The 17985-nt window shown below is 49.9% G+C and overlaps 1 protein-coding gene across 1 annotated transcript in view; it reads right to left on the reverse strand.

Moving 5' to 3' along the window:
* Nucleotides 1–440: 440 nt before the first annotated feature.
* The window catches only part of madd (MAP-kinase activating death domain), a 117705-nt gene continuing 100160 nt past the window's right edge, over nucleotides 441–17985 (reverse strand). The window contains exons 23-24 of the mRNA XM_070871679.1: nucleotides 7222–7328; nucleotides 441–518 (exon numbers count right to left, since the gene is read on the reverse strand). Coding sequence (XP_070727780.1) covers nucleotides 441–518; nucleotides 7222–7328 — 185 coding nt within the window. The remainder of the gene's footprint in view (nucleotides 519–7221; nucleotides 7329–17985) is intronic.

A 17985-nucleotide genomic window follows, 5' to 3' on the forward strand; every position in this document is an offset into this window, starting at 1 on the left:
CTGCTTGGTTTAACTATGGAACTGTTGGAATTCTCCAGGGAATTTCTCCCAATCTGGAACCCTGGATTCTTGAACTTTGGAAACTCGAGCAAGCTTGGGCCCCAGACCTGCTCCGATATAACCCACCATTTTCCCAGAGTAGCGGCCTCAGTCCCTGATCCTTCCCTCCTGGGCTCTACGGCCTGTTTGAAACAGGATAGCCAGCAGATAGTAGTGACCCCAGGGTACACAGCAGCCACACACTCACCCCATGCAGATCTCACCCAGAACTCTAAAAATGAGAGGGACTGAACCCCCAACTCCCCACAGTTCAAAGCCCACCCACTTCCGGCCGTGGACTGCGCCTTCCCCTCCTCGGCTCCCGCCCTTCTCGGGGAGTGTCTCCATTGCTGAGAGGTTTGAGTCACGCTCGTGCCTGGCATGGAGTCAATATTAAATATTTAATTACCAAATTCTTCTAGGACAAAGACTCCTTTGACTGTATTGCACTTTTTAATGTGACTCAGTTCAATGAAAACCTGAAAACAAACAGAAAGAAAAGATTATTAGCCAAGATGGAAAACTAAAACCCAGGAAAAATGTCGTCTTTTATAAAACAAAATGTTGAATGTCACAGCAGATCTAGCAAAGAACGTGTAAAAAAAAAGTAAAAATATAAATCCCACAATCTGCCACAAAGCAAAACGAAAAGAATGAGAAATTATTGCTAAGAAGCAAAGACAGCAGTAGACTGGTACCTTCCACTCCTTGCAGGAGGAGAAAGCATGGAAGAGAAATGGTCTGAATTAATATCGGGCACGTCAAGGAGACACTCTCCCCTCACACACCACACTCTTCCCCACCCCCCCCCCGCCCCCGCCTCCTGCCCTTGTTCATTTAGTGCCAGGCACAGGGGCCGCCAGGTAACACCCAGGGATCATCGCCCTCACTGCTTCCCTTCATATCATATATGTATACAGCCCTACTAACAGTTCAATACATGGGCACATACCATATGAATATACATTCCCATCTCTGCATATCGTAAGTATACACAACCCTTCTTGAATGCCACACTTCATCTAACAGCGCAGGTACAGACCTAGAAAGATAGCACAACTCACAATGGACCCCCTTTCATTCTGTGCAGGAGGTTGTACTAACATCCTGGGGAACAAGGGACACACCCAGTCTAATCCCACGCTCCCCACACCCTGTAATATCCCACCCAGTTTAATCCCACTCTCCCCTCACACCCTGTAATATCTCACAATTTAACCCCATCTCCCCTCACTCCCCACACCCTGTAATATCCCACCCAGTTTAATCCCACTCTCCCCTCACACCCTGTAATGTCTCACAATTTAACCCATCTCCCCTCACTCCCCATACCCTGTAATATCCCACTCAGTCCAATCCCACTCTTCCCATACCCTGTAATATCCCACTCAGTCCAATCCCACTCTTCCCATACCTTGTAATATCCCACTCAGTCCAATCCCACTCTCCCCATACCTTTTAATATCCTACCCAGTCTAATCCCACTCTCCCCATACCCTTTAATATCCCACCCAGTCTAATCCCACTCTCCCCATACCTTGTAATATCCCACTCAGTCTAATCCCATTCTCCCCATACCCTTTAATATCCCACCCAGTCTAATCCCACTCTCCTCATACCCTGTAATATCCCACCCAGTCTAATCCCACTCTCCCCATACCCTTTAATATCCCACCCAGTCTAATCCCACTCTCCCCATACCCTTTAATATCCCACCCAGTCTAATCCCACTCTCCCCATACCCTTTAATATCCCACCCAGTCTAATCCCACTCTCCCCATACCCTTTTATATCCCACCCAGTCTAATCCCACTCTCCTCATACCCTGTAATATCCCACCCAGTCTAATCCCACTCTCCCCATACCTTGTAATATCCCACTCGGTCTAATCCCATTCTCCCCATACCCTTTAATATCCCACCCAGTCTAATCCCACTCTCCTCATACCCTGTAATATCCCACCCAGTCTAATCCCACTCTCCCCATACCCTTTAATATCCCACCCAGTCTAATCCCACTCTCCCCATACCCTTTAATATCCCACCCAGTCTAATCCCACTCTCCCCATACCCTTTAATATCCCACCCAGTCTAATCCCACTCTCCCCATACCCTTTAATATCCCACCCAGTCTAATCCCACTCTCCTCATACCCTGTAATATCCCACCCAGTCTAATCCCATTCTCCCCATACCCTTTAATATCCCACCCAGTCTAATCCCACTCTCCCCATACCCTTTAATATCCCACCCAGTCTAATCCCACTCTCCCCATACCCTTTAATATCCCACCCAGTCTAATCCCACTCTCCCCATACCCTTTAATATCCCACCCAGTCTAATCCCACTCTCCTCATACCCTGTAATATCCCACCCAGTCTAATCCCATTTCTCCCCTCACTCCCCATACCCTTTACTATTTACCTTTTTCAATGCAAATTTAAATGAATTGATGAACTGCGCTTCACTCAAGGCTTGCAGCAGGGGATTCCACATTCGAACCTGATCTGTGTAAACCTCCCCCTTTATCCTGATGCTTTCTAAATTGGTGCCTCTTCGTTTGTTTACAGATTATTCTGTGATTTTGGAGTGCGTCGCAGACTCAGCTACATCTCAGAGTACAATCAGCTGTCAGCGCTTGCCCAGGTCCCCTCCAAGCCGAGGTCCCCCGCTGAGGCTCCGAAGCACACATGCCCACTAGGCCTTGCCCCAATGTACGTCCGCCATCCTGGATAGGGAAATCACACTCAGCGTACACCAGCACCCAGCCTGAAGCACAGCTCGCACCGTGTACTCGTCAGTTGGAGTGGGCACTGTCAATGAGATAGTGGCAGGCACATGTACAGTCAGTCATAGACAACACACAGAACAACTGCACACACACCTCCAGTATCTGATATACAGGAAAGTCGCTCCACCTACACCCAGAGCCCATAACCACCACCACCAACCCCCAGTGCCTGTACCCCACCACCCTTATCCCACCGCCCGTAACCCACCCCCCGTAACCCACGGACTCACCGCCCGTAAATAAAAGGAAAAGGAGGTGGGGTAGCATTGCTGGTTAAAGAGGAGATTAATGCAATAGTTAGGAAGGACATTAGCTTGGATGATGTGGAATCTATATGGGTAGAGCTGCAGAACAACAAAGGGCAAAAAACGTTAGTGGGAGTTGTGTACAGACCTCCAAACAGTAGTAGTGATGTTGGGGAAGGCATCAAACAGGAAATTAGGAGTGCATGCAATAAGGGTGCAGCAGTTATCATGGATCACTTTAATATGCATATAGATTGGGCTAACCAAACTGGAAGCAATACGGTGGAGGAGGATTTCCTGGAGTGGATAAGGGATGGTTTTCTAGACCAATATGTCGAGGAACCAACTAGGGGGGAGGCCATCTTAGACTGGGTGTTGTGTAATGAGAGAGTAATTAATTAGCAATCTTGTTGTGCGAGGCCCCTTGGGGAAGAGTGACCATAATATGGTGGAATTCTACATTAGGATGGAGAATGAAACAGTTAATTCAGAGACCATGGTCCAGAACTTAAAGAAGGGTAACTTTGAAGCTATGAGGCGTGAATTGGCTAGGATAGATTGGCGAATGATACTTAAGGGGTTGACTGTGGATGGGCAATGGCAGACATTTAGAGACCGCATGGACGAACTACAACAATTGTACATCCCTGTCTGGCGTAAAAATAAAAAAGGGAAGGTGGTTCCACCGTGGCTATCAAGGGAAATCAGGGATAGTATTAAAGCCAAGGAAGTGGCATGCAAATTGGCCAGAAATAGCAGCGAACCTGGAGACTGGGAGAAATTTAGAACTCAGCAGAGGAGGACAAAGGGTTTGATTAGGGCAGGGAAAATAGAGTACGAGAGGAAGCTTGCAGGGAACATTAAGACGGACTGCAAAAGTTTCTATACATATGTGAAGAGAAAAAGGTTAGTAAAGACAAACGTAGGTCCTCTGTTGTCAGAATCAGGGGAAGTCAGAACTGGGAACAAAGAAATGGCAGACCAATTGAACAAGTACTTTGGTTCAGTATTCACTAAGGAGGACACAAACAACCTTCTGGATATAAAAGGGGTTAGAGGGTCTAGTAAGGAGGAGGAACTGAGGGAAATCCTTATTAGTTGGGAAATTGTGTTGGGGAAATTAACGGGATTGAAAGCTGATAAATCCCCAGGGCCTGATGGACTGCATCCCAGAGTACTTAAGGAGGTGGCCTTGGAAATAGCGGATGCATTGACAGTCATTTTCCAACATTCCATAGACTGTAGATCAGTTCCTTTGGAGTGGAGGGTAGACAATGTAACCCCACTTTTTAAAAAAGGAGGGAGAGAGAAAACAGGGAATTATAGACCGGTCAGCCTGACATCAGTAGTGGGTAAAATGATGGAATCAATTATTAAAGATGTCACAGCAGCGCATTTGGAAAGAGGTGACATGATAGGTCCAAGTCAGCATGGATTTGTGAAAGGGAAATCATGCTTGACAAATCTTCTGGAATTTTTTGAGGATGTTTCCAGTAGAGCGGACAAGGGAGAATCAGTCGATGTGGTGCATTTGGACTTTCAGAAGGCTTTCGACAAGGTCCCACACAAGAGATTAATGTGTAAAGTTAAAGCACATGGGATTGGGGGTCGTGTGCTGACATGGATTGAGAACTGGTCGTCAGACAGGAAGCAAAGAGTAGGAGTAAATGGGTACATTTCAGAATGGCAGGCAGTGACTAGTAGGGTACCGCAAGGTTCTGTGCTGGGGCCCCTGCTGTTTACATTGTACATTAATGATTTAGACGAGGGGATTAAATGTAGTATCTCCAAATTTGCAGATGACACTAAGTTGGGTGGCAGTGTGAGCTGCGAGCAGAATGCTATGAGGCTGCAGAGTGACTTGGATAGGTTAGGTGAGTGGGCAAATGCATGGCAGATGAAGTATAATGTGGATAAATGTGAGGTTATCCACTTTGGTGGTAAAAACAGAGAGACAGATTATTATCTGAATGGTGACAGATTAGGAAAAGGGGAGGTGCAACGAGACCTGGGTGTCATGGTACATCAGTCATTGAAGGTTGGCATGCAGGTACAGCAGGCGGTTAAGAAAGAAAATGGCATGTTGGCCTTCATAGTGAGGGGATTTGAGTACAGGGGCAGGGAGGTGTTGCTACAGTTGTACAAGGCCTTGGTGAGGCCACACCTGGAGTACTGTGTACAGTTTTGGTCTCCTAACTTGAGGAAGGACATTCTTGCTATTGAGGGAGTGCAGCGAAGGTTCACCAGACTGATTCCCGGGATGGCGGGATTGACATATCTAGAAAGACTGGATCAACTGGGCTTGTATTCACTGGAGTTCAGAAGAATGAGAAGGGATCTCATAGAAACGTTTAAAATTCTGATGGGTTTAGACAGTTTAGATGCAGGAAGAATGTTCCCAATGTTGGGGAAGTCCAGAACCAGGGGTCACAGTCTAAGGATAAGGAGTAAGCCATTTAAGACCGAGATGAGGAGAAACTTCATCACTCAGAGAGTGGTTAACCTATGGAATTATCTACCACAGAAAGTAGTTGAAGCCAATTCACTAAATATATTCAAAAAGGAGTTAGATGAAGTCCTTACTACTCGGGGGATCAAGTGGTATGGCGAGAAAGCAGGAATGGGGTACTGAAGTTGCATGTTCAGCCATGAACTCATTGAATGGCGGTGCAGGCTCGAAGGGCCGAATGGCCTACTCCTGCACCTATTTACTATGTTTCTATGTACCCGACCGCCCCCACCCCACGGACTCACCGCCCCCACCCCACGGACTCACCGCCCCCACCCCACGGACTCACCGCCCCCACCCCACGGACCCACCGCCCCCACCCCACGGACCCACCGCCCCCACCCTACGGACTCACCGCCCCCACCCCACGGACCCATCGCCCCCACCCCACGGACCCATTGCCCCCACCCCACGGACCCATCGCCCCCACCCCACGGACCCATCGCCCCCACCCCACGGACCCATCGCCCCCACCCCACGGACCCATCGCCCCCACCCCACGGACCCATCGCCCCCACCCCACGGACCCATCGCCCCCACCCCACGGACTCACCGCCCCCACCCCACGGACTCACCGCCCCCACCCCACGGACTCACCGCCCCCACCCCACGGACTCACCGCCCCCACCCCACGGACTCACCGCCCCCACCCTACGGACTCACCGCCCCCACCCCACGGACTCACCGCCCCCACCCCACGGACTCACCGCCCCCACCCCACGGACTCACCGCCCCCACCCTACGGACTCACCGCCCCCACCCCACGGACCCATCGCCCCCACCCCACGGACCCATCGCCCCCACCCCACGGACTCACCGCCCGCACCCCACTGCTCGGACCGGGGGGGCTGCAACCCCAGCGGGGGCAGGAAGCCCGGCAGGGTGTCCTCTCCACCACTGACCTGCGAACTGAGCTGGATGCAGTGTCCCCACCATGTCCCAGGCTGCCGATTGGGCGCCTGACCTTTGTGGCTCAGGTGCCTGTTGGGACAAAGCCGAGTGCATTGGTGGCCCCCGACAGTGTATGACACACACGCATACAAATACCGGAGAGGTGAATGGTGGGGATAGGAACCTGTGGATTTTAACACCCTGCAGCAGTGAGCTCCCTCCCCCAATCCCACCGTTCACCAGGATGCCATCAGTGCACAGCAGCACCGCCCCATCGGGAGGGGAGCCGGACGCGAAGCCCTCACTGAGGTGACTGGAGCCGCCGCTGGTAGTTTGGCGGAAGTCTTGCCGTTAATTCTCACGGCTTCTCGAATTGCGCAGAACAAAGTGAAATTTTAATAGATATTTTAAAAAGCAACTTACCCTTTCATCGGTCTAAAGTCTGTAAGGAAATAATCAAATCAACTGAGCGCAGTGTGCAAGCACAGGGCGGGTCGAGCTTGGGGGGGCAGCTCAATAGTGAATCAGAAGCTTGCGCTCGTGCACACTCACCACACTAAAACCACAGCACCCCACAATCCCAACACCTCGCCTTTATTCGTACAGCAACAGAAACAAAAAAGGGATCAACACCGAGCAAATGAAACTGATCACGGACACAGACACACACTTCGTCACCCAGATGAAGCCTCAAGCTGGTCCCCACCCTCCCTGCCCCACTGCCACTCTCCGCAGCGAAAGGCCCTACCTGGCTCTGCACGAACTTCAGATTGATCCCTTCCAGGGTCACCTGCAGCAAGCCCCCATCGCCCGTCTTCATATCCTGAACCGGGAACTCGCCTCCAAGCTCGGGACCTGCAACGTAACGTCCCGACAACAGTGGTGAGAAGGACAGCCCATTTGCCCCATTGCAGGACTTCACACAAGACCAAAGGCGATTTCTACAGCGCTTTAACAACCAAAGCACGTTGCAGCACTAAGTACCTTTGAAGTGTAGTCACTGTTGTAACCACTTACCTTTGTGCAGCACCTTAATGCAGTAAAACATCCCAAGGCGCTTCACAGGAGTGGTATCAAAACAAAATGCGACACTTAGCCATGTAAGGAAACATTATGGCAGATGATCAAAAGCTCGGTCAAACAGGTAGGTTTAAGGAGTGTCTTAAAGGAGGAAAAAGAGGTAGAGAGGGAGAAGTGGGGGTGTTTAGGGAGGGAAATCCAGAGCTTAGGGCCCAGGCAGCTGAAAGCACGGCCGCCAATGGTTGAGCGATTATATTTAGGGATACACAAGAGGCCAGAATTAGAGGAGCACAGATAGCTCAAAGGGTTGTGGGGCTGGAGGAGATTACAGAGATAGGCGAGGCCACGGAGGGATTTGACAACAAGGAGGAGAATTTTGAAATCGAGGTGTTGCTTAACCGGGAGCCAATGTAGGTCAGTGAGCACAGGGGGGTGGGGGTGATGGGTGAGGGGGACTTGGTGCGAGTTAGGGCACGGGCTGCCGAGTTTTGGATCACCTCCAGTTTACGTAGGGTAGAATGTGGGAGGCCAGCCAGGAGTGAGTTGGAGTAGTCATGTCTATAGGTAACAAAGGCAGGGACACAGGCTTCAGCGGCAGATCAAGGGCAGAGACGGGCGATGTTCAGAAGTGGAAGCTCAAATGGTGATCAAATACAACATCGAGGTTACAAACAGACTGGGTCAGCGTCACACAGTTGCCAGGGAGTCGGTGGCTGGAGATTGTGGTGGGGGCCGAAGACAATGGCTTCGGTCTTCCCAATATTTAATTGGAGGAAATCTCTGCTCATCCAGTGCTGGATGTCGGACAAGCAGTCTGACAATATCGAGATGGTGGAGGGTTCAAGGGAGGTGGAGGAGAGGTGGAACTGGGTACGGCAGCGTACATGTGAAAACTCATGCTGTACTGTCGGATGAGAACATAAGAATTAGGAGCAGGATATATGGGCCTTCGAGCCCACTCTGCCATTCAATCAGATCACGGCTGATCTTCAACCTCAACTCCACTTTCCCACCCCATCCCCATATCCCTAAATTCCCCTGGAGGCCAAAAATCTATCTCGGTCTTGAATATACTCAACGACTCAGCATTCACAGCCCTTTGGGGTGGAGAATTCCAAAGGTTCACAACCCTCTGAGTGAAGAAGCTACTCCTCATCTTAGTCCTAAATGGCAGACCCATTATCCTGAAACTGTGTCCCCTGGTTCTAGACTCCCCAGCCAAGGATAAACAACCTCTCAGCACCTACCCTGTCAATCCCCTTCAGAATCTTGTATCTTTCAATCAGATCACCTCTCATTCTCAACATAGGCCCATTCTACACAATCTCTCCTCATAGGACAACCCAGTCATCCCAGGGACCAATCTCGTGAACCTTTGCTGCACTGCCTCTAAGGCAAGTATATCCTTCCTTAGATAGAAATACCAAAACTGTGCACTGTACTCCAGGTGTGGTCTCACCAAGGCCCTGTATAAGCACAACTTCCTTACTCTAATGCCCTCGCAATAAAGGCCAACATGCCATTTGCCTTCCTAATTGCTTGCTTTACCTGCATGGTAACTTTGTTTCCCCTGTATGAGAACACCTAAATCTCTCTGAACACCAACATTAAACAGTTTCTCACCGTTTTAAAACTATTCTGTTTTTCTATTCTTCCTACCAAAGTGAGTAACCTCACATTTCCCCACATTATACTCCATCTGCCACCAAAAGTAAGGAAGTTGTGCTTATACGGGGCGTTGGTGAGACCACACCTGGAGTACAGTGCATAGTTTTGGTATTTTTATCGAAGGAAGGATATACTTGCCTTAGAGGCAGTACTCCCACTCACTCAGTCTGTCTATCCCTTTGCAGTCTCTGTATCCTCCTCATAGCTTACTTTTCCACCTAGCTTTGTATCGTCAGCAAACTCGGATACATTAAACTCGGTCCCTTCATCCAAGTCATTAATATAGAATGTAAATAACAGAGGCCCCAGCACTGATCCTTAGGGAACCCCACTAGTTCCAACCCGAAATTGACCCGTTTATCCCAACTCTCTGTTTTCTGTCCGTTAACCAATCATCTATCCATGCCAATACATTACCCTCGAACCCCATGAGCCCTTATCTTGTGTAGCAACCTTTTATGTGGCACCTTATCGAATGCCTTTTGGAAATCCAAATATACTAAATCCACTGGTTCCCCTTTAACTACCCTGCTAATTACATTCTCAGAAACAAAAATGGGTGTTAAACACAATTTCCCCCTCATAAAACCATGCTGATTTTGCCTAGGCATGTTATGAATATCTAAGTGCCCTGTTACCAGGTCCTGAATAAAGGATCCCTGCATTTTCCCGATGACTGATGTCAGGCCAACTGGCCTGTAGTTCCTGGTTTTCTCTCTCCATCCATTCTTGAATACCAGGCTTACATTTTCTACCTTCCAATCCGCTAGGGAATTTTAGATGATCACAACCAATGCATCCACGATCTCTGCAGCCACCTCTCTTATAAACCTAGGATGTTAGCCATCAGGTCCAGGGGATTTGTCAGCATTTAGTCCCATTAATTTCTCATTTTAGTTCCATTAGTTTCTCATGTCACTGAGGAGAAATAGGAGGGGCCAAGGATAGATCCTTGGGGGACACCAGAGGTAACGTTGCGGAGTGGGAAGAGAAGCCGTTGCAGGAGATTCTATGGCTATGGCTGGAGAGATAGGAATCAAACCAGGTGAGCTCGGTCCCATCCAGCTGGTTTACCAGGGCCACGGTCAATTAGGATGTAATTTGTGACCTCGGAAAGAGCCATTTCGGTACTGTGGACAGGGGCAGAAATCTGATTGGAGGGATTCAAACCTCCGGGAAAGATGGTCATCGATTTGGGAGGCAACAACACGTTCAAGGACTTGAGAGGAAAGGGAGGTTGGAGATGGGATGGTAGTTTGCAAGGACGGAGGGGTCAAGGGTTGTTTTTTCGAGGAGAGGGGTGATGATGTTAGATTTGAAGGAGAGGGGGACAGTACCTGAGGAGAGAGAACCGTTAACAGTATCAGCTAACATGGGAGCCAGGAAGGGAAGATGGGTGGGTAGCAGTTTAGTAGGAATAGGTACGAGAGAGCAGGCGGTCAGTGTGATTGAGAAGATGAGCTTTGAGAGGGTATATGGGGAGGTAGGAGAGAAATTGGGGTTAGGGCAAGGGGGAAACTGAGAGGAAGTTAGGCCCCGGTGGGGTAGGGGAAGGGAGGGAAATAGCAGAGGCCGTTGAATGGATGCTCTCAATCTTCAGAACAAATAAGTCCATGTGCTCCTCGCATTTAGTGTTGGAGGCGAGGGAGGAGGAGGCAGGGGCGGGTGGTTTCAGAAGAAGGTTTGTGCCGGAGGAGAGAAGCAAAGTGTTATCCATGCCTTCCTGGATGATCGTAGAATAGTGGGCAGCTTTAGTGATGGAGAGCAGGACCCGAGAATGATTTACGTGCTCCAGCCATATCTGGTGGATGGTTAAACCAGTTGCCTGCTCAAGGTGTTCAGGTCTGCGTCCCCTGCATTTAAGGGAATGGATACCAGGGGTATATCAGTGGGAATGACCTGGGCGAGAGTGTGTACTGGTTTTAGTGGCGACAAGGGCATCAGGGTGCGATTGAGCAAACCAGTAGCTTCAGAAATGTCAAGAAGAATTGTAGGCCAAAGTCGAGATAGTTGGGAATTGTCGGAAATGTGGCAGCAATTTGCACACAGCAAGATCCCAGAAACAGCAATGTGACAATGAGCAAATAATCAATCTGTTTCTAGGTGTTAGTTGAGGGCCAAATATTGGCCCAAGATACGAGGAGAAATCCTGTTCTCTTTCCAAAAGTGCTATAGTTTAATCCGAAAGACAATACAGCTCTGACAGTGCAGCGCTGCCCTGTACTGCCCCTCCGACAGCATAGCGCTCCCTCAGTACTGCCCCTCCAACAGCATAGCGCTCCCTCAGTACTGCCCCTCCGACAGCATGGCACTCCCTCAGTACTGCCCCTCCGACAGCATGGCGCTCCCTCAGTACTGCCCCCTCCGACAGCATAGCGCTCCCTCAGTACTGCCCCTCCAACAGCATGGCACTCCCTCAGCACTGCCCCTCCGACAGCATGGCACTCTCTCAGCACTGCCCCTCCGACAGTGCGCCGCTGCCTCAGCACTGCCCCTCCGACAGTGCGGCGCTCCCTCAGCACTGCCCCTCCGACAATGCGGCTCTCCCTCAGCACTGCCCCTCCGACAGTGCGGCGCTCCCTCAGCACTGCCCCTCCGACAGCATGGCACTCCCTCAGCACTGCCCCTCCGACAGTGCGGCATCCCTCAGTACTGCCCCTCCGACAGTGCGGCATTACTCAGCACTGCCCGTCCGACAGCATGGCACTCCCTCAGCACTGCCCCTCCGACAGTGCGGCATCCCTCAGTACCGCCCCTCCGACAGTGCGGCATCACTCAGCACTGCCCCTCCGACAGTGCGGCGCTCCCTCAGCACTGCCCCTCCGACAGTGCGGCATCCCTCAGCACTGCCCCTCCGACAGTGCGGCGCTCCCTCAGCACTGCCCCTCCGACAGCATGGCACTCCCTCAGTACTGCCCCTCCGACAGTGTGGCGCTCCCTCAGCACTGCCCCTCCGACAGTGCGGCATCCCTCAGTACTGCACTGAAGTGTCAGCCTAGATTTTGTGCTCAGGTCGAGAGCTATTCGTTCATGGGTTAATGCTTCACCGGCAAGGCCAGCATTTATTGCCCATCCATTGCCATTGAGAAGGTGGTGGTGAGCCGCATTCTTGAATCACTGCAGTCCGTGTCGTGTTAGGGAGAGAGTTCCAGGATTTTGACTCAGCAACAATGAAGGAATGGCAATATAATTGCAAGTCAAGAAGGTGTGTAACTTGGAGGGGAACTTACAGGTGATGCGGTTCCCATGCGCCTGCTGCTCTTGTCCTTCTAGGGGGTAGAGGTCGCGGGTTTGGGAGGTACTGCCGAAGAAGCCTTGGCGAGTTGCTGCAGTGCATCTTGTAGATGGTACACACTGCAGCCACGGTGCGCCGGTGGTGGAGGGAGTGAATGTTGAAGGTGTTGGATGGGGTGACCATCAAGCGGCTGCTTTGTCCTGGATGGTGTCGAGCTTCTCGAGTGTTGTTGGAGCTGCACTCATCCAGGCAAATGGAGAGTATTCCATCACACTCCTGACTTGTGCCTTGTAGATGGTGGAAAGGCTTTGGGGAGTCAGGAGGTGAGACACTCGCTGCAGAACACCCAGCCTCTGACCCGCTCTTGTAGCCACAGTATTTATGTGCTGGTCCAGTTAAGTTACTGGTCAATGGTGACCCCTGGGATGTCGATGACGAGTAATGAGCAATGTTCCCGGTAATTGTTTTGGGTGCGCGGACCATTCCAAATACCGTGCGTGTGGTTTTTCCCATCGGCGAGCCAACAGCGCGGGGGTCCAAGGAGCAAAGTGGCCACGCAGCTCATCGGCAACATTGGTCATGGGCCAGAACTAGTCAACAATCTAATGGTAAGGGAACATCTAGCTAATGGACACGATTAAATTCAATATTAAGTTTGAGAAGGGCGAGCCATGAACCAAGGTTTTAAACTGATCTAAAGCTGACTTTGAAGGGATAACCATCGGGCAGGACTGTTGACGGGTAAAACTAGATGTACAGTAGGAGGTGTTCAAGAAGAATATATAAGACCTGCACATCCCCTACAGGGAAAGGGCTCTATTTGTGCAATTAAACAACCTTGGTCAATGAGAGATGCGAGAGACGTAGAACTACAAGAAATTGCTTGTATGAATGCAAAGCACAGAAGTGATCCTGAGGACTGGGAGAACAGCAAAGGGATACTGGGAAAGTATTAAGAGTTGTAAAAAGTAATGAAGAAAAACTTGAGTGCTATCGAGGATAACACAAAGTTTGTACAAGTATATTAAGAGAAAGGAAGGTGGTTAAGGGCAGCGTGGGTCCTTAAAGACAAGCACAGGTGCTGCTGTAATTGAGAATCAGGAAACGGCAGCCTTGCTCACTATTACTTTGTATCGGTCTTCACAGTAGAGGATGAGAATAAAGTACCAAAGATAAGAGGAAAAAAATGTTTTGAGGGGGAAGAACTTACTGGATATAATACAAATAAAAACATGGTAATGGAGAAAATAATGAGACTGAAGATTGACCAATCTCCGGGTCCTGAGGGTGTTCACCCCACGGAATTAAAAGAACCAGGTGAGGACATTGTCGATGCATCTTCCAAAACTCTCTTGATTCAGGAATTGTCCCCTTGGATTGGAAAATGGCCAGCGTTGCATTAGTTAAGATTGGAGAGAGAAACTAGGAAGTTATAGACCTGTTAGTCCGTGGGGGAAGTTCCTCGAATCTGTTATTAGGGAAGAGTGACTTAGGAATTGGACAAGTATGAGCTGATCAGAGAACCAGCATGGATTTGTAAAGCGCAGGTCATGTCTAACGATCTTAGTTGAGTAAGGGAGTGTCTATGGATGTTATTTATATGGACTTCCAGAAGGCGTCACCAAGGTTCCATATAAGAGGCTGTTAACAAAAATAGAATTGAAGGCAATCTATTGGCCCCCTGGAATCTGTACTGGGGCCTCAGCTTTTCACTATATTTGTAAATGACTTGGGCGAAGGAGCAGTGAGAGATTATAGAAGGACATGATCGGGGCCCAGAAGAGGCGAGGGCCCAGGGGCAGCACGGGCCAGCCCACACTGTGATATGTGTGCGCACTAGGTCCGTGCAGCAGAACTGGTCTCCAGTCGTCTTGGGTAACCCTTGCTACTGGACCAAGACCTAGCTCTGTCAAGCCCGTGTGGTGGCTGTTGTGCAACGGCCACCATACATAAAAAAATCCACACACAGGCATCTTCCACCCTTCAACATGTAGTTCAGGATCTGGAATATTAGGTCCTTCATTGAAACATCTGTGAACTTTTTGACGTGGAAGCAAGTCATCCTCGATTCGAGGGACTGCCTATGATGATGGGATGAAGAAAGAGAGCAGTTTATCTAAGTTTGCTGATGACACTATGTTGCCACCCCACTCCTGGCCAAGAACGGGGAAACACTCATCAAGGATACCGAGGCAATCAGGGCCCGCTGGAAGGAGCACTTTGAAGCTCTCCTCAATCGAGACTCTGCCTTTGACTCGAGTGTTCGCGACTCCATCCCGCAGCATGCGACCCGCCACCACCTCAGTGAGACCCCAACGTTGCACGAGGTAGGCAAAGCCATAAAACAGCTCAAGAATAACAAGGCTACGGGAGCAGATGGAATCCCCGCTGAGGCGCTAAAGTATGGCGGAGAGGCGCTGTTGGCGCGGATACATGACCTCATCTCTCTCATCTGGAGGGAGGAGAGTATGCCGGGAGATCTCAGAGATGCAGTGATCGCGACCATCTTTAAAAAAAGAGGACAAGTCCGACTGCGGCAACTACAGGGGAATCTCCCTGCTATCAGCCACTGGGAAAGTTGTCGCTAGAGTTCTCCTCAACCGTCTTCTCCCTGTGGCCGAGGAGCTCCTCCCGGAGTCACAGTGCAGATTCCATCCCCTACGGGGCACAACAGACATGATCTTTGCAGCGCTACAGCTGTATGAAAAATGCAGGGAGCAGCATCTCCCCTTATACAAGGCCTTTTTCGATCTCACAAAGGCCTTTGACACTGTCAACCGTGAGGGTATATGGAGCGTCCTCCTCCGTTTCGGATGCCCTCAAAAGTTTGTCAACATCCTTCATCTGCTCCACGACGACATGCAGTCCGTAATCCTTATCAGACCCAATCCACCGTCCGGACTGGGGTCAAACAGGCTGTGTCATCGCCCCAACCCTCTTCTCAATCTTCCTCGCTGCCATGCTCGCAATCCACCTCGCAATCAACAAGCTCCCCGCTGCAGTGGAACTAAACTACAGAACCAGTGAGAAGCTGTTAACCTTCGCCATCTCCGGGCCAGTTCCAAGATCATCCCAACCTGTCGTTGAACTGCAGTACGCGGACGATGCCTGCGTCTGTGCACATTCAGAGGCTGAACTCTAGGATATAGTCAATGTATTCACTGAGGCATCTGAAAGCATGGACCTTACACTTAACATCCGTAAAGACAAAGGTCCTCCACCAGCCTGTCCTCGCCCCACACCACTGACCCCCAGTCATCAAGATCCACGGCGTGGCCCTCGACAACGTGGACCACTTCCCATACTTCGGGAGCCTTTTATCAACAAAAGTAGACGTTGATGCGGCCTCCAGTGCGCCAGTGCAGCCTTCAGCCGTCTTTGGAAGAGTGTTCGAAGACCAGGCCCTCAAATCTGCCACCAAGCTCATGGTTTACAGAGATGTAGTAATACCCGCCCTCCTGTATGGCTCAGAGACATGAACGATGTACAGTAGGCACCTCAAGTCGCTGGAGATAATATCACCAACGATGTCTCCGCAAGATCCTGCAAATCCCCTGGGAGGGCAGGCGCACCAACATCAGTGTCCTCGTCCAGGCTAACATCCCCAGTAGTGAAGCACTGACCACACTTCATCAGCTTCACTGGGCAGGCCACTTAGTTCACATGCCAGACACGATACTCCCAAAACAAGTGTTCTATGCGGAGCTCCTTCACGGCAAACGAGCCAAAGCTGGGCAGCGGAAACGTTACAAGGACACCCTCAAAGCCTCCCTGATAAAGTGCGACATCACCACTGACACCTGGGAGTCCCTGGCCAAAGACCGCTCTAAGTGGAGTAAGTGCATCCGGGAGGGCGTTGAGCACATCAAGTCTCAACACCGAGAGCGTGAAGAGGTCAAGCGCAGGCAGCGGAAGGAGCATGCGGCAAACCAGTCCCACCCACCCCTTCCCTTGGTGACTGTCTGTCCCACCTGTGACAGAGTCTGTGGCTCTCATATTGGACTGGTCAGCCACCAAAGAACTCACTTCAGGAGTGGAAGCAAGTCTTCCTCGATTTTGAGGGACTGCCAATGATGAGGTGGTACTGTAAGTCATGGAGATGTAAACAGAAACATAGAAAATAGGTGCAGGAATAGGCCATTCGGCCCTTCGAGCCTGCACCACCATTCAATATGATCATGGCTGATCATGCAACTTCAGTACCCCATTTCTGCTTTCTCTCCATACCCCTTGATCCCTTTAGCCGTAAGGGCCACATCTAACTCCCTTTTGAATATATCTAACAAACTGGCATCAACAATTTTCTGTGGTAGAAAATTCCACGGGTTCACAATTCTCTGAGTGAAAAAGTTTCTCCTCATCTCGGTCCTAAATGGCTTCCCCTTATCCTTAGACTGTGACCCCTTGTTCTGGACTTCCCCAACATCGGGAACATTCTTCCTGCATCTAACCTGTCCAATCCCGTCAGAATGTTATATGTTTCTATGAGATCCCCTCTCATTCGTCTAAATTCCAGTGAATATAAGCCTAGTCGATCCAGTCTGTCTTCATATGTCAGTCCTGCCATCCCGGGAATTAGTCTGGTGAACCTTTGCTGCACTCCCTCAATAGCAAGAATGTGCTTCCTCAGATTAGGAGACCAAAACTGAACACAATATTCCAGGTGTGGCCTCACCAAGGCCCTGTACAACTGCAGTAAGACCTCCCTGCTCCTATACTCAATTCCTCTCGCTATGAAGGCCAACATGTCATTTGCCTTCTTCACTGCCTGCTGTACCTGCATGCTAACTTTAAATGACTGTTGTACCATGACACCCAGGTCTCGTTGCACCTCCCCTTTTCCTAATCTATCACCATTCAGATAATATTCTGCCTTCATGTTTTTGCCACCAAAGTGGATAACCTCACATTTATCGACATCATACTGCATCTGCCATGCATTTGCCCACTCACCTAACCTGTCCAAGTCACCCTGTAGCCTCCACGCATCCTCCTCACAGCTCACACTGCTAGCCAGCTTAGTGTCATCTGCAAACTTGGAGATGTTACATTCAATTTCTTCGTCTAAATCATTAATGTATATTGTAAATAACTGAGGTCCCAGCACTGAACCTTGCGGTATTGCACTAGTCACTGCCTGCTATTCTGAAAAGGGCCCGTTTATTCCCACTCTTTGCTTCCTGTCTGCCAACCAGTTTTCTATCCACATCAATACATTACCCCCAATACCATGTGCTTTAATTTTGCACACTAAACTCTTGTGTGGGACCTTGTCAAAAGCCTTTTGAAAGTCCAAATACACCACATCCACTGGTTCTCCCTTGTCCACTCTACTAGTTACATCCTCAAAAAATTCTCGAAGTTTTGTCAAGCATGATTTACCTTTCATAAATCCATGCTGACTTGGACTAATCCTGTCACTGTTTTCCAAATGCGCTGCTATTACAGCTTTAATAATTGATTCCAACATTTTCCCCACTACCGACGTCAGGCTAACTGGTCTATAATTCCCTGTTTTCTCTTTCCCTCCTTTTTTAAAAAGTGGGGTTACATTAGCTACCCTTCAATCCATAGGAACTGATCCAGAGT

The sequence above is a fragment of the Pristiophorus japonicus genome, unplaced genomic scaffold (assembly GCF_044704955.1).
Source record: "Pristiophorus japonicus isolate sPriJap1 unplaced genomic scaffold, sPriJap1.hap1 HAP1_SCAFFOLD_274, whole genome shotgun sequence".
Taxonomy (NCBI): Eukaryota; Metazoa; Chordata; class Chondrichthyes; family Pristiophoridae; genus Pristiophorus; species Pristiophorus japonicus.